Raw genomic sequence first — 24,097 nt, 5'->3', positions numbered from 1 at the left:
CGATGATTGCATGACATATATTATATTTAATGATAATATATTTATGATTGAACAATGTGTTTCGAATTAAAAACATTATTGCTTTTGATTCTTCAAATTCTGTAAAATTTATTTTGTTTTGTGATATTGAAGAAAACATATGAACTATTTCAGCAGGTATGTCTGCTTTTGAGGACCCGCTCTACAAGGACTGGGTGCGTGCTGCCCTAGGTCTTAAGTACCTTAAAGAAGGCATATATGGCTTTGTAGACCAATTTGCTAAACAACACCATAGCAACCTTCTTCAAAGTTACATAAAGGGTACTGGGTCCCCTGCGACCAGTTGCACTGAATGTACATCTGAAAATCTCATGCCAGATCATCCAAGACATCAATGTATTCAAAAATTTAGATCCAAGTGTTTCTGTAACAATCCTGTTGGACGACGAAAATGTCCTAACAACTTCTGCAGTTTATTGTATGACTTAATTGTCATTGCTCATGACGAAAGAAACCCTCTATGGATCAACACGGACCCAAGAAAATGGTATAGTGATCATTGGGAAATCGCTAAGTGTTATCTCTCAACTACTGGTTATTCAGAACAAGGGACAGCTGTAGACACGGACGCTGCTGGCCTGTTGTCAATTATTGTGAATAACATCGAGATCCGTAATTACGTTGATTGCATAGATAATATAAAAAAGGTATTTTTTATGTTGTTAAATTTCATTCCTATTTATATTTATGATAACTACATGATAGTCAATAAAATGTTGCACTCTGATTCATATCGATACCTGATTTTCTGTAATACTGGTATCCCACTCGGGGCTGTTTATACCGTCGCTAGAAGTTATAACGATATTTTCCCAATAGTCGTCGTTCTTAAACAGTGTTATTTCCAACAAATTTGCCATTTACTTCTGTCTTGTCAAAATTCATCCTCAGTTAATAAAGTTAATGTAAGAGGAACTCCACACTGTTTTTGACAAGACTGGACTGAATATAATTTTTCAAAATTTGTGTTAAATTTGATAGCAGTAAATACTTACGTGCAAAATTTAAGATAACGATTTAAAATTTGCTGATTATATTTTGCAGAGAGAGTATTAAAAATATGCAAAATAAGCCACATATGAAAGCTTTAACTCCAATAAATCAGACTAATAACGTCACAAAAAGTATTGAATTCAATTGTGAGATTATGTTTTAATTATGTGTTGCAATTTGTTCCGTTTAAATTTGCCCAAATTAATAAATACAAAACTTTCAAAGTTAATGTGTTTTAACTTTTGGGTCACAGAGGATTCCTTTAAACGTGTTTGGTGTTGACACTTAAAATGGATCTGTTTTATCTATATGATAACTTTGAATATGAATGCTCAACGTACTTGTAGACTTAGCGATACATTTGACATTACTTTGAATTATAATCACTTCATTTTATTTAAAGGTTCGGGATATCCGCAATGATATTATGCATTCAAAATCCTTCCAAGTCGATCAAAGTTCTTTATATCAATATATAGATCGGATGATTTTGGTTCTTCAAGATCCAAAGATATTAGTCACAGATGTAGCTGCCCAAAATGCCGTAATAAAATTGGAAAAGGTCACTATAACCTTGATTCTATTAATTCATCCTAAAAAATTACTTCTTTTTTCAGTTTTTACACTTGTTATTGTCCTACATATTTCTATTTATATTCGCGTGAAATATTCCTATAAATATTTAAAATAATCTTTGTCGATTCAGAATTAATTATTATGAAAAATAAGCCTCCAGATTAAGGCACATTTTCATAAATCAATAGAATGATCGAAAGGCCTTCAGTCATTTTTTTTAAGTTATAATAGTAACTGCGTGACCAGATATTGATAAAAGGTAAATTTAACTAATTCTTTAAATTCTTATATGTATTTTTTCTTGAGTCTTGTAGTTTTTAAGTCAAATGATAATATGCGTTTCGTTTCATGTATGCAGTTAAAGAAAAATCAGATACACATAAGCTTAGACGATGCTTATGAAATGCGAAGACAAGCTTTAAAAGCTGTTGAGGATGGTAAAACAAAGATCGAAAAAACTAAAGACGAAGCCATTCAACAAATCGAGATGAAGAGAAAAGAAATTCATGATGATTTAGATTCACGCTTTGACCAGCGGCTACTGGAACAGAACAAGGAAATCAAAGCTGAAACGATACGTATGCAAACAGAGAAGAATGAGTTCGAAAGTAGATATCAAACAGCTGTGAACGAAATTGAAACAAAGGGAAGGCAGATAACAGATAACATCGATACATACTTTGAGAGTCGAGTGAATGACCATGAAAACAAAATCGAAGAGCAGGTTGAACCTTTGTGTTCCATCATCTTTTATTTCCCTTTCATTAAATTCAAATGAAGACTTAGATACTTAAGATTTTTACATATATTTGGTAGACTTTAAAGTGAGTAATGTAACTATTGCTTATTTAATCTTGAAAAAAGTGCCAATTATTCAATAAAAGTATTTGACCGAATATGAATGATATTTCCTGTTTCCCCAAATAATTATATATATATGTTCCCTATTTCCCATTCACACCATTTTTCTGATATAATTTTAGTCTAAAGAAATTTCTGATGCTGAAACTGTATGTTCTGCGCTGACTGAAGATGAAAAAGGTAATGAATTCCGTTACAAATACTGATTTTTATCAAAAAATGCCATGTACTTCGATGTCTTATATAGTTTAATGCATAATATTGAATTGTCCATCTATGTTAAGGTTCTTGAAAGTAAAAAAATATTAACACACTTCTTGCGGAGTAGATTCCTGTTTCCGATTCTGTTTATATAGTATACCGGCCATATTTAAATTGCAACAATACATTCAATGGTCATGGGGACATACATGCAATCCATTTGATATTATTATCCTCATTCTAAAAGATATATTAGCATATCAACCTTTAAATCCATGTCAATGCATCTTTCAACACCTGAACGAGAGATGTCCGTGGCCGAGTGGTTAATGTCGTTGACTTCAAATTACTTTCCCCCTTACCTCTGTGTGTTCCAGTCCCCGACAGGAATATTTGATTCTTTCGTGTGAGGAGGATATCCAGCTAGCTTACGGAACGTCGGTGGTTCTACTCAGGAGCCCATATGTTCCTGAAATAATGCATGGGAGGGTACCTGAGGTCTTCCTTAACCATTGAAGCTGGAACGCCGCCATATGACCTATACTGTGCTATACTATACTATACGGCTTGACTTAAAACCTAATAAAAAAAAACAACACCAGAACGATAACTGTTATTATAATATATATATACATGCATTACACTATTGTTATGGTTTCTTACATTTTGACAGGTCTCCAAAGATATTTACTGGAATTTTATAGAAAGGAATATGTTCAGATACCAATATCTCCACTTTCTACAAAGTACAGAAAAAGCGTTGAGAAGCTTTATGTCCCGTTACAGGCAAAGATAATTTGCAAACACAAAAATTTAGCCGCAACCAAACTAGCCGATATGTTCCAGCAAGACAATAAAGTCATGCGCAACATATATCTAACCGGAGAAGCAGGGATAGGAAAATCAACTTTTTGCAGGAAATTGATTTCACTATGGTGTACTGTTAGAGCAAATGAAGGAAAACTTCCACTTGATTATACTCCTGTTTTTGGTTTTAAAAATCAACCATCAACAGAGAACAGCTCTATTCAGACTGTTGAATGTTTTGAAGATTATATGGATGATTATTTTTATGAGAGTTATATGTCTGATGAAAGTGATATGTCGCAGACAGAATACAGTGATGATAGTTCTCTATGTAATGAAGAACTAAGCACAAGTACAATAAATAATGCGTTCTCAAGTCATAACAACAATCAAGGTCCGCCAATTTCAGTCGCTAAAAGTTCACAGATCACAAGTGACGACACAAATAATGCATTAATCGAAAAGTTTGATTTCCTTTTCTTCATATCTCTTCGCGATACTAATCTAGAGGTCTCCATTGAAGACATGATAGTAAAACAGCTTCTTTTTCAAAATTTAAAACTTAACGAATGCTTCAAAAGCACCATAGTCAGAATTCCAGAAAAATGGCTTTGCATTCTTGATGGAGTGGACGAATGGCAACCGCCCACACCTTTGCCAACACATCCTACGGTCACAAGAGGTTTGCCTCTAAGCTCTGTTGGTGGAAAATATGTCAAATTGTTTACAACTCGGAGATGGAAATACGAGAGTCTCAGTCCATGCATTGAAGAACATGAATCAGAAGTTAGACTGACGGGCATTGGGAAAAAATCATCAAAGGCGCTCATTGAAAATATGTTAGTGTCACAAGATCACACAATTGCATTTGAAACGGCAGTTAGCTTGAGTGATACAAATGATTTGGTGTCTACTCCTCTCCTACTCAAATTACTAATTTGCTTATGGCAAGAAAACTCTAAACTTGAAAAATCTAAAACAGAGTTGTATTGTTCAATTATAAACATTATGCTACATCTGGCGGAAAAAAGAAATGATTTGCCTTATGTTATTTCAACTCGACAATTACCACAAATGTTGGAAGTGTTTCGCTACATTAAAGACAATAGCAACATTGTTTTCAAGCTTTCACAATTTGCATTTGATTCCTTGTTTAAAAAATCCCATGACTCTGCATTAGTTTTTTCTGTGTTTGATCTTTCACAGCAAGGTTTTAGTTCAAGAGAAATTCTTTTATTTCTGCAAACGGGAATTCTTACACAAAAGTCGTAATCTAGTGAATCAAATTTTATCCCAAAAACATCATTGTCATTTATCCATAAAAGTTTTCAAGAGTTTTTTGCAGCCGTGCATATTGCTACTGCTGACAGTGACAGAAATGAAATTAAAAGACTTATTGCCGGTATATGCGGTCAAACGTATCAAATTGTTGAGATGACAAATGTATTTTATTTCTTAGCAGACTTACGCCAAGACTTGTATCAAGAAATATTAAAAGAAATAGCGTCACATTGTCGAGACAGGGGAATCGCCTTTAGCCACGAATTAGATCTCACGTTGAAATTAGAGGAAGAAGATTGTTGTCTTACTGACATATTCTTATGGGGTAACCCAAACTCCGTTGTGATAGAATCAACAAATTACGGCATAAAGGGACCTTGGCTTTCAAGACAAAACCAGAAACTTCAAATTTTAGAGCTCAGATATGTAAGTTTGACACATACTGCATTCAAGACATTGCTAGAAAGTATTTCTATATCACGAAAAGGAGTTGATGTCACTCTTATATGCTTAGGTTGGATAGACGAACACTTTGAAAAAGAAGTGTTCCCACTATCTGTTCATGTACGGAACGTTGGAAAATTGAAAATCGAATTCACAAACCTTACCCAAGTGGAATTTATCCTGCCTGAAAATATGTGTACTGTTGAATTGACTGAGAATGATATGACGGAAAATGGTTTGAGCACAATGATAAATTCTGTTTCAAAAACAAAAGGTGATATTGAAATGACCTTCCGTCGTATAAAGCTCAGAAAATCTAAATATACGCATTGCAATTCTGATTGTTCACTTTTGAACATCCTTGTTAATGCTTGTGCAGTAAATAAACGCATCAAAATAGGGGAAATAAAAATTTGTAAAAGTGATTTTACTAATACAGGTACATGTTCTGATTTGCAGAATGTACAATTGAGAGAATTAACGATTGAACATGTTGACTTATCAAAAGTAAGGTTTCCTTCTAAAGAAATTGACAATTTTCATCTGATAAATGCCATATCAAAAGATTTAAGTAAGTTTAAAGTTTCAAGTCAAAATCTTCAGGTATTAGAGCTAGAGTGTGTATTTGTGAAAATGACAGCATTCGTGTCATTTCTAGAAAATATTCCTTTGTCGGATAATGGTGTTGATGTGACTCTAGTTAATGTCATTTGGATCGACGAAAACCTACACAAAGAGTTTGATTTAAAAAATATAAGGAAATTAAAAATTCAATCTACAAATCTTACAGAAATAAAATGGAAGCTGTCTAAGAATATTCGTACTGTTGAATTGATTGATACTACTCTAACATCCAGAAATCTGTCTGCAATAATCGAATCTTTTCGAGATACAGAAGTTGATGTTGAATTGTACTTGAAATATACATTGTGCTCTGTATCCAAAATAGTACTGAATCGTTCTCAGATAATCGATAATGTGATAAGATGCCCGCTTAACGAGTTATGGCTTAAAAGTACCGTTTTCACGGATGTGTTTTTAGGTTCAAAGGAATTTGACGTTATCAACTTGGAGGATGTTAAAATTAAAATCAAAGAACTACAGAATGTTCTAGGTGAAAAAAATAATTGGACATATTCGTACGGTCTTCAGAAAATTTGACCCAATTTCTATCGTTACATTTACAGGTAGCAATGCTGATAAAGTACTTATAAGTGATAAATTTAACCTTCGATATGACAGAGATTTCATTCGATTTGAGATTGGTGTAAGTAAATATATAGTGGTATCAGTGTTGACAGTACGTTTTCAGTTTCATGTCGATGAAAATAGTATATGTCCTGAACTATTACATGTATTAGGAATCGTTCCACGAATCGAGCGAATGAAATTGAAATTACAGTTTGAATATATTTCTGATTCAAATGTTTTAGACTATTTAAAAGTAATAGAACTAATAAGAGACAGTGCTATCAAAATATTTTCTGTAACGATTGGATATACAGAGAAAAATAAAAAAATGAAAGATTTTGAGACATATATATATGATACATTAAAACCCACCAAAATATTATTTTGTGAAGGACATTTGAGAATAGAACGTATTTTAAGGCTCTCAAGTCATTTATTTGATATCTTTTGAACATATGTTCTTCTGTATGTGCAATAATGTTTGTATTCCTGTCATATCAGTTGAGTTAATATATTAAAGAGCTTTTCACAATGAGAAACGAATACATTTGAATTCTTTTGATCCTTTTAACACATCACTTTTAGGGTTAAATCATTATGGATTTTAATACTTAACTTTTTGTAAATGTCTATTGAAATATTTTTTTAAATATTTCTTTGTTTTCGGATAAAAAAAATAGTGTACAACACATGTTTTGTGGCGGCGTCCTTGGTCGATGGTTAAGGTCGTTTACTTCAAACCACTTGCAACTCACCGCTATGTGTTCGGATTCCGCTAGGTACTGGATTCTTTATGAACTTTGAAACTGTGAGATCTTCCTTCTGTAAAGTTGAAAAGACGCCATGGTGTTGTGTCGTAAAACCCAAGCCAAAAAGAAAACACAGACAAAACATTGTTTTTTACGAATAAATCTTTCTATAGATATTTACTTAGTTAAAACTATATATTTGATTGAATAAATGCTCCCCGACCGGGGTTGGAAATCGATGCATTATTTCCTTACCTCCCCTCCCCTCTGTCAGTCCATTCGTGCACACGTCTCAAAATTTCAATCAGAATACATTTTATTTACACCAACAACTGCTCGATTTTATCGAAACTTTTGATTAACTTTCCCAAGAATGTGTTATGAACATTTATAGCATGTTTTATTTTGGTATCTGAAAGTCATTCTAGTCGGAATGAAAAATTGACGACCAAAATTTTTGACAAAAAGCCACTTGGTGATGAAACCCATTTTTATATTTTTGGCCTCCTTCCGTATGACGTATTTCTGTCAATTCGTGTTCTGGCCATAACTCAGCCATTCGTCAGAGATTTTGAAATGACTTGGCAAAGGTTATCACCTGTCATGCAAAAACAACATGACTGCGTAACTCCATGATCAAGGTCCAACTAACACATCAAAGGTCCATAACTATTTCGTTGATTTTCGGTGATTTTGTAATAACTCTGCACAAATGTTCACCAGACAAACCGTGTAATGCGAGACAACTAGACCCCTACCTCTGTGGTCAAGGTCGGACTTTGAAATCAAAGGTCAGCACTGTCTGATGGAGAGTACTTTCAGTGTCAGATCCATAACTTTAATATCTGTTAAGATTTTGAAATAGGTTTGCACTAATATTCACCATATTAAGACAATGCGTCATGAACAACACTCAGATCCCTACAAAGTTTAACATGGTCTTTATTTTCCTTGTCCAGAGAAAGTATCAGAGAGATTCCAGTGAAACTGTAAAAGAACCATAACTTAAATATTTTAACTTGTCTCCGATGTTTACATGACAAGCTTTTGTCGGCAGGATAAAATTCACGTTTAGTGATCGTTAATCGTGACGTGGCTGTAAGCCGTCCACACTGTAAGAGAACATAATTTAGAGCAAGCCATGCATTGTCGTAGACCGTACTAAGGTGTCATTCTAAATAGACGTCACTGACGTCTTCTTTGAGTCATAACAATCGCAAAATCTTCGTTTTAGTGACTATTCTCCTAAAATTCCTAACATCGAGGTGCTGGCTAGACATGTTATTGAGCATGCGCTATGTGCATATATTATGAATTAGCTAATCAACTGATATTACTTCAGTGACGATTCATTTTATTCAATGCTGGTGGGCGCGTACGGCTCCATAACTTTTTTGTAATGTTTAAATTAAACAGGGTTATAAGAAAGGTTTTGAAAAATATAAAAATTGAAGATATGAACATAAAATCAACTTACTCATGAATTATTAAATGTTATTCGAATTAAAAAAAGGAAATATCTAACTGATATAAAATTTATAATTTGTACTGATGATTATATAATGATTTCTGTTTCACGGTTTATTGAAATATCTATGGTTTTTACACCATGTGATAAAGACATTTAACAGGTACCAATCTAGGAGTCACCAAAATAGAATTATATTATGCGACCCTCTGGGAACTAAAATATTATTTTAATCAACGAGGTCAATAATTTATGTAATTAAGCAGCACGAATATAATATTATATTTATTCTATTCTATTTATCACATATCAAAAGTAAGACTGTTCAAAGGGCGAAAGAATCACTTTTCATTGGCGCGCCTATTAGTGTAAAGATAAGATAAGACAAGTTTTATTTCAAGTCGGCAAGTTTACAACAGACTTGTAACGGTAACATTTAGTATACCTTCACGTTTTAAAATGGCATCACGTCAAATATATGCACGGCCGTGCAAGGACTCAAATGATCGGCACGGGTATGTGATAAAATCGGAATATTCAATAATGTTTTAGAAAAAAAATGAATCAAAAGAAAGCAAGAGAAAAAAATCAAAGCACAGAAGGCGCGGAATTTGTTTGGGTCCCAGAATGTCAGAAAGTCGAAGGATGTGACATTATAAAACAATTTGTTTTTGTATAGTGCCAGTAATGCTGTTTCCAGTGTTATAACTGTAGTAAATTGGCTTTAAGGCTAATTGCAACACTGATATTCAATTCAATGTTTATTTGGCTTGAACAATTAAAAAAAATAACATGAGTTGCCTTCACTAGGATTTGAACCCCAGACCTCTTGCTTCTTAAACGAGCACGTAATCGGGAAATTATTAGAAAGCGGCATGAGGCAACCCACATTATTCTGAATTAGGGTTTGTAATTTCGAGATATTTTGTTCACGGTAAACCTGTTGTTAAACACTGAACAGATGTAAATAGTCATGGAGCTTAATATAATCATGTATATCTGTGAATTAATTTAGCAAATATCTTCTCACATGTATATGATATTTCACTTCTCTTTGTGTAATATGCGCTGTAAAGGCGGTCACAATAAACCGAAGCTTTACGAAAAAGCCGAGCAATTTTCATTGATTAAAATGATATTCATCCGCGTAACAAAATTATTTGAATATATTACTGGAATGTTAAAGAATAACACAAAATCAGAAATCTTCGACCACTCGGGAACTATTATTTCTTCCCTGAGAAGGATTGAAAATTAATGCGCCTGTCATTTGACAATCTTTACGCAGTGATCTCCCATTAATTTGTTTACGTTAGTGTACTTATAAAGGGAAGTAACCGCTTTGAGGAGTTTGTGACGGAATACTTGCGGATTTTGCAAATAAGTATGTCAAGGTCTGATATTTCGCTACCATTATTTGTTTGGACAGACGACCTAAACAAATAAAAACAACAGAAGAAAAGGAATATGCAGGTCATTGGCCAATGTGTATTTTTTCGGAATTTACATAAGTGCAAAACGCGAAAAAACGACTGAATTTATAATAACGCGTAGGAATACAACTAAATCAGTGACCCGAAAATACAAATAATCGGATGAACCCATAATTAGATAAAAGCAGACAATAACCGACGGAAATCAGATATGCTGATGGATTCAAAATAAACTGCAACTATCTTTAGATATGAAACAACATTGATTCTTAAATTAAGAACCACTAAAACAGGGGTCAAACCTGACCTTTTCTTAGAACCAAATGCAAAAACACTGAAAAAGAAGTTATGACCCTGCTATTTTAAGACAAAATGAAAATTTATACACAATTTTTTTCATCAATATTTCTCAATATTTTATTGATAAATAAGTGTTTAATGGTCAATTTTATTCTATTTAGACTATTTTTCATATATTTGTTTTCCATATTTATAAGTCATAAAGAAGAAACAAGAAGTACCTTTTAAAACGATACTCGGCCGAAGTAAATCTGTTAAACATGCAATTTTTTGTCATTTCTAAATTTCCAAAACAAAAAGAAATGTAAGCAATGCTTGCATAACAATGCCATAATAATTATTTCTTGTTACTATTAAGAAAATACCCATTTTGTAAACAATTTAATCAAATTATGTCAATCGAAACTATATATCTTTCTTTCATTCGGCCTCTTCCTGAATACTCAAATGTAGTCTGGAATAATATAACTTAACAAGATGAATTCGAGCTTGAAGCCTGCAGAATTATTACTATTTCTTTCTTAAAACTCTATTAAGATACTTGTCTAATACCCTTAAAAGTAAGACACTACAAACACAAACTAATTCTGCTATATAAAATGTCCAATCATCTATCGCCACAATATCTCTCTTCCATGGTTCCCAAAACATTAGGACAAACTTCAGTATACAAGTTACGAAATGCAAGTAAAACTAGAAATATCTTCTGTCAAGCTCAACTCTATTCAAATGTATTTTTACCATCTTCGATTAAAGACTGGAACGATCTCCCACTCGAACTAAGAAATGCACCATCGCATGCAATTTTCAACAACGATTAAATGAAGATGTCCAAAAGTCCCAGCTCACTACAATGTAGGTGAAAGAAGATATCACATAATACAAACACGATAAAGACCAATTTGCAGCTCTCTGAAAGAACATCTGTTTTTAAGAAAACATAATAGGAAGCCCTTTTGTATATGTTGTGAAAAAGAAAATACAGAACATTATTTCCTCCGCTGTCCCATGTATTAAGATGACCGCACTGTCCTAACGAACAATTTAAGTTAAATCACAACTGTTACATTGAATACTTTACTATATGGCGATAATTCACTTAGGTATGCTCTAAATGAAACAATTAACTCAAATATACATAAATATATACCCAAAAAAAATTTAAAAAAAGAAAAATAATGATTTGAGAGAGTTTCAAAAAATCTTTTTAAGCTTCCTACTCAATCCGTAAATTTTATCTTATGTACCTTATTATGTAAATGAATAGATGATAAATAAAATTGTTTAAACTAAATTATAGCATATTTAAATTGATTATTTTTCACAGAAGAGCAACTTCTATTTAAGGTGTTCCTTTTACTTGTTTTACTTTTGACTTAATATGAATTTTGTAATCAATTACAAATTAACCTAAAAATTTAAAAAACAATATTCTCATTCTTTTACATTTTATTTAAAAAAAAAAACTATTCTCTACATTTTATTTTATAGTGTCAAAACTATCTCTTACATTTTATCATAGAGCTATCGTTAAAATTTTATTTTAAGAACAATCCTTTTCATTTTATTTAGAATGGTTAGCACTGTCCTTTACATTTTGTTTAGAGTGACCAATGAGATTCACCGATTTAAAGTTGTAATTTTAAAATGACCAATGAAAACTCTTTTTATATTCAGTCCTTCCATGTTAATTTAACAAGAATTCAAATTGATAACAGACGGACTTCGTCCGAAAAATATCGAGTCGAAAAAGTTCTTTCTGATTAACAATATCCGGAATCGTTATGATCTCCGAATCTCTGCTATTGACTTATTCCGAAACAAATTGTAATGCTTGGTCAAGCGTACATTAAACTTAAACATCTTTCAACCAGTAACAAAACAAATTTTTAACGGTAAATTTGTTTGTTTTTTTTTCACTGAAATTCTAAATCATTTAGTTTACCAGTGAACCTAGAAACATCATAAATACGGGGAAACAATTGTTTGTTTTTTTGTTGTTGTTATTTGTTCAAGGGTCATCAAGATTATAACAACTATAAGTGATTTGACAACATCATAATGAACACAAGAACAACTTAAGCTCGATTTAAGCATTCTCTTAGAAATCAAGAACTTAAACTTCCTAATCGTTTAGTCATATAATGTTTCCGTAGGTTTCTGAACTAAATGAAAAGATAATTATTTAATGAAAGATAGGCTTAAAGGGCAATAACCAATAACAGGGAAGTTTTAACGCCGTAAATTAATGCAGACCCGGCCTAGGTATGTTAATACATGTCTTCAATTGTTGATCATATCATTTTTTATACGATCGGGCTATTATCGCACATCGTCGATCAATTACCAAGTACTCGTATTAGCCTTTACACAAAATCTTTAAAAATATATTCATACATATTCAATTTAGTTAAATAAATATTGAACGCTATAGAGTGTTTTTCTGAGCATGTAAAGATGCTTTTTTATACAGGGTAAGGATGCTCTGTTGTCAGTTGGTGCTTGTTTAACAAAGCTTTTCATATACTTTAATTATTTTTTGAAGGTGATGATCTTTTAACTAAAACAGTTTAAGAGTCTTTTCATGTACTTTAATTAATAATTTTAACAAGGTGATCAGAGCAAAAATAATGATATTTTAACTAAAACAGTTTAAGAGTTTTAAGTCATTTGCTTACGTTACAGCCTTTTGGTTTTAATATCTGTCAGTGTAAATATAAAGAAATGAAAGAAAATATTGTGACTATTTGTGGTAACCATTATGTTTATCAAATAAGTTGACGTGCAAGTATGCATACACCATATTCTATTTTAAAGTTTGTTTAATATTTTTTTGTAAATATTTTAAGTATATCTGACGATCCTTTAGGCTTTAGAATACCTGTAATTAGTCCTAGTTTTTTCTAGTTCGTTGTCAAAATACAGCAATCAATTGTCATATCCATTTAAATACATTTCTATTTTCAAATTGAATAACGAAAAAAAATATTTTACTGGAGTAATGCCAATGTCAGTTATTTTCCATTTTACAAGTTTATTGAACTGCGTATTTACAAAACTGTCACGATAAACACATATGACAGGTACAAATGTATACACTATTGAGTCATATTTTTTGAAAACTAAAATGTCATACAATGAGGTTTTTATTACAATGTTAAGAAAGCTGGCCAAGTCTGATTTGGGTTTTGAACAAAAGTCTTAGAATAGTATTGTTCTCAAAAATGTAAAGTGACCTCTTTTTTCAACTATTTGTTAGATATTGAAATTTTGGACTCTGGAAAAGGAAACATTGGTCAATTGGAAATTGTTAAACATGTTAACTTTGCTACTTTGCCTTGCTTCTCGGCGTTTTTTATATAAATCTTTAAGTAAATTAGCGCGCGTGCAAAATAACGTAAACAAGACACAATAATGCTGAGACAGTTGAATGAGCCTCCAGTAACTTGCAAACAAAATATTAAATTACAGATAAAGATGATATAATCCATCGCCATCTACAACGTTTTACATAAAACATTTGTAAAGAAGAAAAACAAACAGCCGAAAAGTCCTTCTGATTGACAGTACATATCTGCATCTCTGTTTTTGACTTATTCCAAACAATGTAATGCTCGGTCAAGCGTACGTTGAATTTAAACATATTTCAACCGGGAACAAAACAAACTGTTTGGGCAAATTTGTTTCTTTCACAGACATTCTATGTCATTTAGTTTACCATTTAAACTAGAAACATCAACAATACGGGGAAACATATAAACATTTAAAGCTAGATTTAAGCATTTTTCCCAGAAATCAAGTTAATTTAAACAACATTACAATTACAATTTTATATCTATCTTTTTTGTGGTATTATGTTTTCGGGGGTTTCTTGCCATTGTGTTAAACTGGATGAAATATAATTATTTACTGAACGGTAGGCTTAAAAGGGTGACAATATTAACATGAAAGTTTTAACGTGGACCCGGCCTGGGTTTAAAAACGTTAAAACTCAGTAGTTGATCACATCATTTTTTTATACGATCGGGCTATTATAATGTCGAACAATAACCAAGTAGTTGCCTTTCACAATATCTTTAAAATATATATTCATACATTTTCAAATAAGTTTAATAAAAATTCTGAGCATGTTACAATGTTTTTTCTACAGGTTTATATGTTCTGTTGTCAGTTTGTTTTTTCTTGAACAAAGTTGGAACAAAACTTGTCCGTGTCATCATCTCTTACATCCTTTTTACAGTATTCAATACATTGTTGGGGCAGTACCTCTATACTCTTGCAGAGATCACAGAATAGAAAAATATCGTTCTTTGGGCCGATATTTACCTTTTTCATTCGTTATCGTATATAAATCGGTGTGAAAAGATGAATTACACGTGTTAAAGTTCATTCCGTCGATGTTAGCATTTAATCATTCAATCGATTTGTCTGGTTAAAATCGGAATACGTATTTAGTTAGGTGCTCCAATCCTTTTTTAGTCTCACCCGTATTTAAATATTGATAAGGGGAGTAATGAAAACAAATGTGAGGAACATGGTTTATTCAATTCGCTTCTTATTGTTTCATTGTTTCCGGTCATGAAAGATATGGACAAGTATCATACTTCAAGCCATCTAGAACAACAGCTTAAACAGTATTCAATCTTCAACTTTTAACTACTGTAATGAAATCCCGAAGAAGCGGAGAAATATTATAACATAGAGATGTTCCGAGGTCAAACTTTTACAGCTGCTACACGGCACTTAACATCAGCCTATGTAGTAAAACCTGGACAAGGGATGATACTTCTAGAGCAGTTAAAACAAAACTAAACAGATGAAAATCAAGGACTCGGTTTAACTTTTTCTGTTCATGAGAGATAACGTATGAGGAACATATAAAAAGAATCTCGTGTATACAAGCTTATAAGTAAAAATAACTTGTAAGGTATATTTTGCGATGCAAAGCCATTTGTGAATATATGTGACGCACGTATTAAATGTAACTGTGAAATGAAGATCTTATATGAATTTCAACCTATGTTTGTCTGTGCTTTACAAAATTCTATCTCAAATAGCAGAATTTATTAATATGCTTCAAATTTATTTTGTATTGTGATTATCTTATCTACTTTCGTCTCGATATGCGCCCAAGGAAAAGTTTGTTTTTGCCATCGAATTTTGTCATCACAAATGATTCTTGATATTTTGTAAAGGCAATTATGTGAGAGTGTTTCAAGCGATACGGTCAAACATATTCTAATACATTGATTGCTGCGAAAAATATATAATAGGTAATAGCTTATTTGAAATATTGAAAAATATACAACTTAGTAAGTGACTAATAAACATAACTTTTATTTATTATTTCTAATGTAAATTTCACAAAAAAATGAGTTTAAAAAGTTAAATATCGATATTAAAATGTATTAAAAGATTCCTTATATTTACTGTTATTTCCTTATTTTGATAAATGATGATATATAAATATATATATATCATGGCATGTGTGGAAAAAGGTGTAGATTTTCCTGACTTTCTTCCATTAAACCAACTGACAAGATATGAAGAAATTATTTATGAGAAAAAAACAGTTAAACAATAAATTGTGGTATGGTACAAATATGAAAGTTGCTTCCCCTTAACCATTAAGTTTTATATTTATTAACAGGTTTCATCTGTTACGTCTATTAAAAACTTTATTCGCGTTTGATAAATGTAGTTGAATGATTTCGAACATATGCAAAATATATAGACCGAATTCTTTCGCATGAAGAGGGTGTGTTGAAATACGTAATGCCATAAAGATTGATATACAAATTGCATTGTTTATCTTATGTAGTGAATTTACAAAGGGAAATAAGTCTGCATGAACTACGTCGTTCCCTGCTAATGTATATATTGATAAGCAAGGTTTACTAAAGATAGATATCTTTATAAGACACAATTAAAGTATGTTGTATATTTAGATCTTTAGAAGTATTTTAAATCATAAAGACACTAAATTATACATGCAATTACGTTCTACAATAGGCAGGTTTAATTTCAATGCATGTTTAACTTCAAACAATGATTAACGATAAAGTATAATAGTTTAGTTACTTGGGCTTTGTAATTATGATCACGGATTCATATTTTTTGGCAACAAGCATCATGAACATAAAGGTAAACTTACATATTGCCATTTAAAATGTCCGCACACGTTAATTCAAGGACATGTTCAGCAAACAAACAAACTTTTGATAATACAACGTCCGTTGCAAATTATGATGATAAGTCGAAAGTACGATGATGAAATGATAAAATAACTTATTGTTATCATGATTTATATATTTAGATTTTTTAGAATATCAAATGGTAATCTGAAATAAGTGTACATGTGTGAAAAAGTCGAAAGCTCGATGGTTAAAAGTCGAAATAACGAAACCAAGATGGCGAAAAGTACGATAGTGAAAACACGAAATTATAACGTTTTTTTTTCGATTTTTTATCATCTTACATTCGACTGACCACCATTGAGGTTTCGTTGTTTTACTTCTCAACATCGAAATTGCATGTTTTCTATGGTACACCTTGCGCGTTGCGTTGTCGATAGCGACAACAAAACCTAACGCGTTATCACCTTTTCGTCTTGTCGTCTTGTCGATTACGAAACGGTCAAACGGCGCGTTGTCGCACTGTCGTCTTGTCATCCTGTCGCTAGCGAAGCACGCCAAACGGCGCGTTGTCGTGCGGTGCGATGTGGCCCTGTCGCTTGGCTTTTATATATCCAAATAGCTAATCCATCTATTTGATCCGAGTGTCAATGTGACATCGCGACAACACGCCGTACGACAAAGCGCCGTTTGGCGTGCATCGTTAGCGTCAGAACGACAAGACGACAGTGCGACAACGCGCCGTCTGGCACTTTGTTTTGCTGTCCACAGCGACAACACAACGCACAAAATGCACAAAATCAGCCACCATAGTTTTCGTTGTTTCAAATGTGTGCCGCGATGGCCCTAACAGGACACCGTTTCTAAACCTAAATCAAACGGTACATTAATCTCGAAAATAATTCAGTCCATGTAAAAACAAAACCATCAAGGTTAATATTGATCAATCTGTGTGGTATTTAGAATGATTGGAGAATATCAAATTACAATCTGGCAAAAAAGAAATAAATCTTAAGGTATTTAAGCTATTGTGTTTCGACATATTGTGTTTGTCAAATCTTATTATCTTTGTATGCTTTTTTTTTTTTTGGTTATCTTAATTCGATTCCCTGCTTTATAAACAGATCTTTAAATGCTGCTTTAAATGTTATTAGGACCACAGTTTTGTAACGGAGAGTAACGTTGCAGATCGGTAGTGTCCGGATCGTAAGAGCTTAAAACAAACTTCATTAAAGATCGTAAGTAGGGTAATGTTATCAAATATATATCAAATGTCTATAGTATTTCTAAAGAGTGTTTCTTTAACAAATACCTTTTCATTGTATTCTACATATATAAGATGTTCGATAAAGACATGTGTTGGAAAGCGGTAATTAAAGCGGATGAAGTTGATGTAAGTTAACTTTTTCAATTCACTCAGATTAATGATCATAAATAATTCTTTGTAGACTTATTGGTTTTAGCGTTTATATACTTTATGTGCAATTAAATTGTATCATTTTCAGAAAATAATACAATTTCAAAGAAGGGGCCTCAACGGCAAAAATATCACAAGTTCCATTAAAAGAATTTATTGCATATGTTACTATAATTAGTAATAAAAACTTTTTCTTTTTTCTGAATATGACATGCGAAAATCCCGTATTTGAGCAAGTGTGCCAATATACTCTATTGGCGCACTTGCCAAGTGTGCCAAAATCCCATATTGAAGCTATTTCCGGTTATCACGCACCTGTTGTACAGTAACAGCAGAACGTCCGCGTGTATACACGTTACGTAATTGACAACCGCATCGCAAAAAATGGCCGTCGAAAGGACGTTGAAATCTTTAGCGAATCGCTTGATGGATTTAGATAATATAATCGAACAACACGGACAACCAATTAATAAATATATTAGAACAATTACGTTTTTACTTGACTTTATTCCAGTCTGAAAAATTGCTGTGGAACATATGCAATAAACAGGTCATTACATGGGGCAAGTGTGCCTTTAGTCCATTTTGGCACACTTGGTTTAAATTTGCCCTCGGGCAAAAAAGTCACCAAGTGTGCCAATATGGACTAAAGGCACACTTGCCCTATGTTATAACCTCTACTTATCATACAGGCACAGATAAAATCTAATAACAAATTATCATTTTCGCGTGACTTGAAAAATATCAAATGCAAATTTACGTCATCAAAGACATAGTGTTCTAGTAACTTTTCGGGTTCGATAGTTTCTGTCGTTCATGTGTCGTTTACAAACGTTTCAATTAATTTAATTGTTGAAAATTGAGGCGTGAGGAATATTGAACTTTTTCATTATCCCTCATCAAACCAAGCCTGCATTTTTTTATTTGTTGTGATTAATGGTTCTATTTGAAAGACCCTGGTTTAACTAAAGACAAAAATATCTTACCATCACTTACACCTTGCTATATCCATGCATTAACAAACCTAGTGAACATAACAAATCTTTAAACATGAAACACCATTTTCGCCTATTTTCATGCTGTTCAAAATCATCTTTTTACAACAAGTAAATAATAAAGACATATTTGTTTGTTCCCAAATGTAATAGCGTTAACCAATATTAAATAATAATGATAAAAGTTACCAGAATAGACTTGAAACTATGTGTTTTTAATTGACAGAGTATACATTTTGTTAAATATTAAAAATGCACCGCTTGATGTTTCTTTGCCGCATATCTTTATCACACAAGTGTGAAAATGGAATTTAACAGGGTATTTGAGAAATCACTGATTTCAAAACTCAGGAGAATGTATCGAAATAAAGGAGTGGCACATTGCGAACCGGTTCACGTGTAGAGGTATTTGCGTAGTACTTTAACCATAAAGATATTTGAATAAAGATGGTTACAAGCTTTAACAATTTAGTTAGTATACCACGAATATTAGCATATCTTATATTTGTAAAACTTCAACGAACGGTGGTAAATAAGTACCACATTAACTAATTGTGCCGAAGGTGATAGCCTTATCGTATATTTTAACTTCGATGGTTTAACAAAAAGCACAGTCAGTGGATGGGTGGTTTATGACCCTGAATTCAAACCACCTCATGGGGTGAAGATATTTTGCAACCCTCCCCCCACACTCTGCCCCTTCCCCTTCACACATGCTTTTGTTGACAAAATCTCATTTTATTTAGTTCCGCCCTTTGTTTTCACATTTAGGACACACGTTTTTTTGGCACGGGCCGCTTTTCATGGAATGACTCGAGCATGTCACATTGAAGGTTCTGTGATATCTGCCGTATTTGCCGTAAACTGCGGATGTTTTTTAATTCAAACTTTCAACGTCATCGATATCATGTTTGAATGTTGAATTTAATTAAGCCAGTTCTAGGGGGGGGGGGGCATGAACGGTAATTTGCACTTTCCAGTACCGTCTAGTTCAACCCAGTCTGCAACATTTTCAAATTCATCCTGAACATTGCACTGCAAGGATTTTGTCGTGTTATGAAAACTTTAAAATGTATCAAAACCACAACAAAAATTTTAATTTGTTTCAGTCGCTTGTTAACAGTTATTTATTTTCATTTCGGGCTGTGTTACACAACTCTTGTTTTCGCACTTATACAAAAAATAATCCTTCGGTCATCATTTGTACATACTAGTATTACTTGTTTTGGATCGTCTTTTGAAGAATTACTGAAAATACAAATACGAATCTACAAATTTTAAATATTTTCATTTGCGCGTTATATTTGATTATTATGGCACTAAACACCAAAAAAAAAACATAATATTAGGATTAATTATTTCATCAAACGATAGTTCTGTCCACGGAATTATAAGTAATAATATTGAACGCAAACAATAATAAGAATAAGTTTGCCACCAAAATGCGCTTGACTAAGATAGTTTTGTACACTTAGATTTGATTTGAAACAAGCAAATTTACACAAGATTGACAGAAATGTATTTTGTCTTGACCAGAAAAGTCACTGGTCAAATCTCATAATATACACATGACCAGTTTATTTATTTATTTATTTATTTATTTATTTATTTATTTATTTATTCATCCATTTATTTATTTTCAATAACTTCGTCAAATCAGAAGCTAGGAAGATAAAACTTAAAACAGATTGGGCCATAAACATTGTCTTAAGAAATGGACAAAATAGAAAATACGTACCGGTGTTGCAAACCGTGTCTGTGCTCTTAGTTTGTGTTTATCGTCTTAAAATGAAAATAGTGTACGTTTAAAGTTTGTTTACATCTTACAGAAAATAACAGGAAGTCAAATAGTCAATCGTAGGTGCAATTTTAGACTTGTTTCAAGTATTAGCATTTACAAAAAGGCTAGAAATCGCCGTTTAGCCATTTGTTTCCGTACAATAGAATTTTCCTGAAAATTAGAGTTAATATTTCTTCTTTTAATGGAACCTTGCCAAAGATTGTTTACCCCATATCAGTCTTCCAGCTACACACTGGTTTCGAGCTTCGAACATGAAATAGTATTTCAATTCTATATAGAGGTAACCGAACAAAAGCATGGTGGATGGCGTGCCCGGTAAGCGGCCATTTTTGAGGTCTTTGTTCGTCCATTTTGTTATCAAATTTTCCGTTTCTATTGGCTTTGAGGAGGCGGTGTAGGGGTAGAATTGTCAAATTTTATAAATTGTATAGACCTTTTACGACGCGGTCCTTTGCTATAAAAAATAAACCGGAAGTAATTCTTTCTTGCGCATGTTCAATCTGCGTAGGGCAAAATGAGAGTCGCCCTACATAGAAATATAGGAGAAGTAAATAGACAAATCCAAATTAGTTTAAGGTAACAAGTGGAAAATTATATAAAATAGCTTTAAACAAAAACACCAAAGATACCTTCACAGCTTTGTGGCCAAGATTGCCATAGAAAGGCATGGAAAAGATGATTTTTTTTAAGAATCCTCCCCCCTTGCAATCCCGAACCTGACATTAAAATTTTTAAGTTAAAAAATCAATCTATTATCAAATAAAGAGATCAGTTTATTGGTTGTTAAACTTAAGCCTAGTAAGGATAGATTTTCGATAAACCTTGATGATTACTGTAGTGCGAATTTTATCTGAGATCATCTGTTTATGCGCACGACACTACTTAATTTGCTAGGGCGTGCGAAAAATTACAGATCGTATTGAATTATATCACGGCTTTAATTAAAGTCTTCATTATATTATGGATATCTCTCGTTTGTTATAAACATTAATTATTTCAATATGTAAAATATCTAAAATGCTGGAGAATGTAGTGAACATGCAGTGAGTAAAGAAAATTTAGTATTTTAATTTTATTTGGAAATTTGGATTTGTGCTTATAAGTTACATTAAACCTTGCTTCTAACTTTAAAACTTTTTTCTTCTATTCATAAATATTATACATAATATATACAAATACACACAAAAACAAAGTAAAAAAAAACACTTGAAATTATCTAGAAGTTAATGTTGATATGTATTTATAGTATTGATACATATTTCAAATTCTGTTTTAAACAGTTTTAACATGTCAAATTCATTTGACCAATTATTACTTATTATATCTAATAAATCTAACCAATCGACAATCTTTATTTGTACCTCGTGACCTTGCAATATATTCCCGTATTGGATCTAAAAATACATTATTTTCATATTGGACGGTTGGGTACATATGCAATAAATGATGCTGATCTGGTCTCTAACAAATTTAAGACCGAGAACCATGCTTGTATAAAGACGCTTGTAATTGTATGTTTACAACAGCTGGTAAAGCGTCTTTCTGACCATGAAGCGTTGTTTTGTTTTTTGTCTAAAAGGCAAAATATTAGCAGACGAAGAAATAAAATAAAGTAAAAAATATTAGATATATAATAAAAAGGTTATTTCACATTTTACTGTTCAAAACAGAATTTATTTGGACTCGTCCTCAGCTTGAAAAGTCAAATTGGACGAGCCGATGACTTTTCAAGCTACTTACTAGTCCATATATATTCCCGTATTGTACAGTAAAATGTAAAATAACCTATAATTATTACATTTATTACAGAGTGGAGAATAGACCATTTTCCTTTTATAGCTTTTTTATCTTTGCTGGTAAATACCAAGTTACCTACTCTGAATTTGAATTGTCCATCCAAATAAGTTTTCTCTCATATTTATTAGACCAATACAAATGTGCAGCGGGTTTAATGAATACTTTGTATTCTAATATTTAATATATACTTTTTGATTCCATCATTTCAAAACGCCTGTCATTTATGTTAAAAGCGTTTTTCTTTTTTTATTTTCGTTTGCGAAAGTTGAAACGTGTCCAGGCTAGCGGTATAGCTTTAAAGACGCAGTTGCATTTATATATTAGCTTATTTAAAATAACATTTAGATCTATTTCACCCGGATTAATAAGTTAATAATTTAAGAAATATATACTCGATTCAATCTATGTTGTAGAAACAAACATTTGTTATTAATTTTAATGAATCTATTGTCCAAAATTATTTGTCTTCTTATTTGTTCAAATGTCAAATTTTGTTCTTCTTTTTGTAAATTACCTGTTTGTTTTTATCCATATTTTGATAAGTTCTTGATATAAGTCACATTCTACAATTGAGACTTTTAATAGTGTCTGTGTTAAAATAAGATATTACATGTTAGAAATTTTCACCAATATCTTTCAGTAGGCATTTCGGTATTAATTTACTGTTTGATTCTGGCTCATCAGTTAAATCTTTTTACCCATTTATGTTTTAAAGAAGTTATATATGAGTCTAAGTCTAGCCTATCTATTCCTCCGTGTAATTTATTGCCTATTAATATTTCACGTTTTACATGTTTCTAAAAATTTAAATATCGTTGTATTTATTTCTTTCACGATACTTTCTGGCACAACTAAAGAATGAAACGGGTAATTAAATTAGGTAGCAGTAAAGATTTTATAACTTGAACTTTTCCATACATCGTTAACTATCGTTTCAACCATTTTTTATAAGACTTTGAAATTTAGTTAGATTTGATTGCCAATTAAGTTTAGAACGAATAGACTCCTAATGGTTTAATTGGTTTATTCGGCCATGTTATATTACCTTCTTTATAAGTTCGAGATTTACTTTTCCAGTCCACATAGCTTGTTGCTATTGAGTTGTAACCCCGAGTACTTGCCGAAGTGCTCTACCAGATTATTGCATTCAAAATATCTTGTTCAGATTTCAGAAAAAAGTAGTATCATCAGCAAGTTATGCTATTTTAATTAGTTTATTATTATCATTATATAATTTCTGTTCCTTCTATATTGTGAGTTTCTTATTTCAGTAGCCATTGTTTCAACCTCCAATATGAATAAAAGGCCCGATAATGGACATCCCTGTTTGATACCCTTATTTAAGTTAAACATCTATTATTTATGTCCATTGATAAAAATACACGACTCAATATCATTATAAATGTTTCCACCAGTTTATAAACAAATTGTTTAAGTAAATTAATTAAGAAATTTATTCTTGAGTATCACCATAACGAAAATCTAGAAACATTATTACCATCTATTTGAAGTTTTTCGGATCTAAATAATCTATTTTGTCTTATTTAAACGTATGTTATATACGATAAATCTGTTCTTAATATAACCTTGTTGGTCTAAGCTTACTTTTT

The 24,097-nt window shown here is 31.9% G+C and overlaps 1 protein-coding gene across 1 annotated transcript; it reads left to right on the top strand.

The window, feature by feature from the left end:
* The first annotated feature begins 221 nt into the window (after nucleotides 1-221).
* On the top strand, nucleotides 222-7,377 carry LOC132731862 (uncharacterized). Its single transcript, XM_060718159.1, has 5 exons — nucleotides 222-686; nucleotides 1,436-1,594; nucleotides 1,967-2,332; nucleotides 2,592-2,649; nucleotides 3,344-7,377. The coding sequence occupies exons 1-5, from the start codon at nucleotides 351-353 to the stop codon at nucleotides 4,747-4,749; spliced, it is 2,325 nt and encodes a 774-aa protein (XP_060574142.1). The 5' UTR covers nucleotides 222-350; the 3' UTR covers nucleotides 4,750-7,377.
* Nucleotides 7,378-24,097: the final 16,720 nt, after the last annotated feature.

The sequence above is a fragment of the Ruditapes philippinarum genome, unplaced genomic scaffold (assembly GCF_026571515.1).
Source record: "Ruditapes philippinarum isolate M1 unplaced genomic scaffold, ASM2657151v2 ctg4999_1_1_1_1, whole genome shotgun sequence".
Lineage (NCBI taxonomy): Eukaryota > Metazoa > Mollusca > Bivalvia > Venerida > Veneridae > Ruditapes > Ruditapes philippinarum.
The sequence above is the reverse complement of the archived record's forward strand: the minus strand, read 5'-3'. Positions and strand labels throughout refer to the sequence as shown.

Coding starts and splice junctions, on each gene's coding strand:
- LOC132731862 (XM_060718159.1), top strand. CDS start 351: ATGCCAGATCATCCAAGACATCAATGTATTCAAAAATTTAGATCCAAG. Junction 2,333..2,591: donor AAAACAAAATCGAAGAGCAG/GTTGAACCTTTG, acceptor ATATAATTTTAG/TCTAAAGAAATTTCTGATGC. Junction 2,650..3,343: donor GCTGACTGAAGATGAAAAAG/GTAATGAATTCC, acceptor ACATTTTGACAG/GTCTCCAAAGATATTTACTG.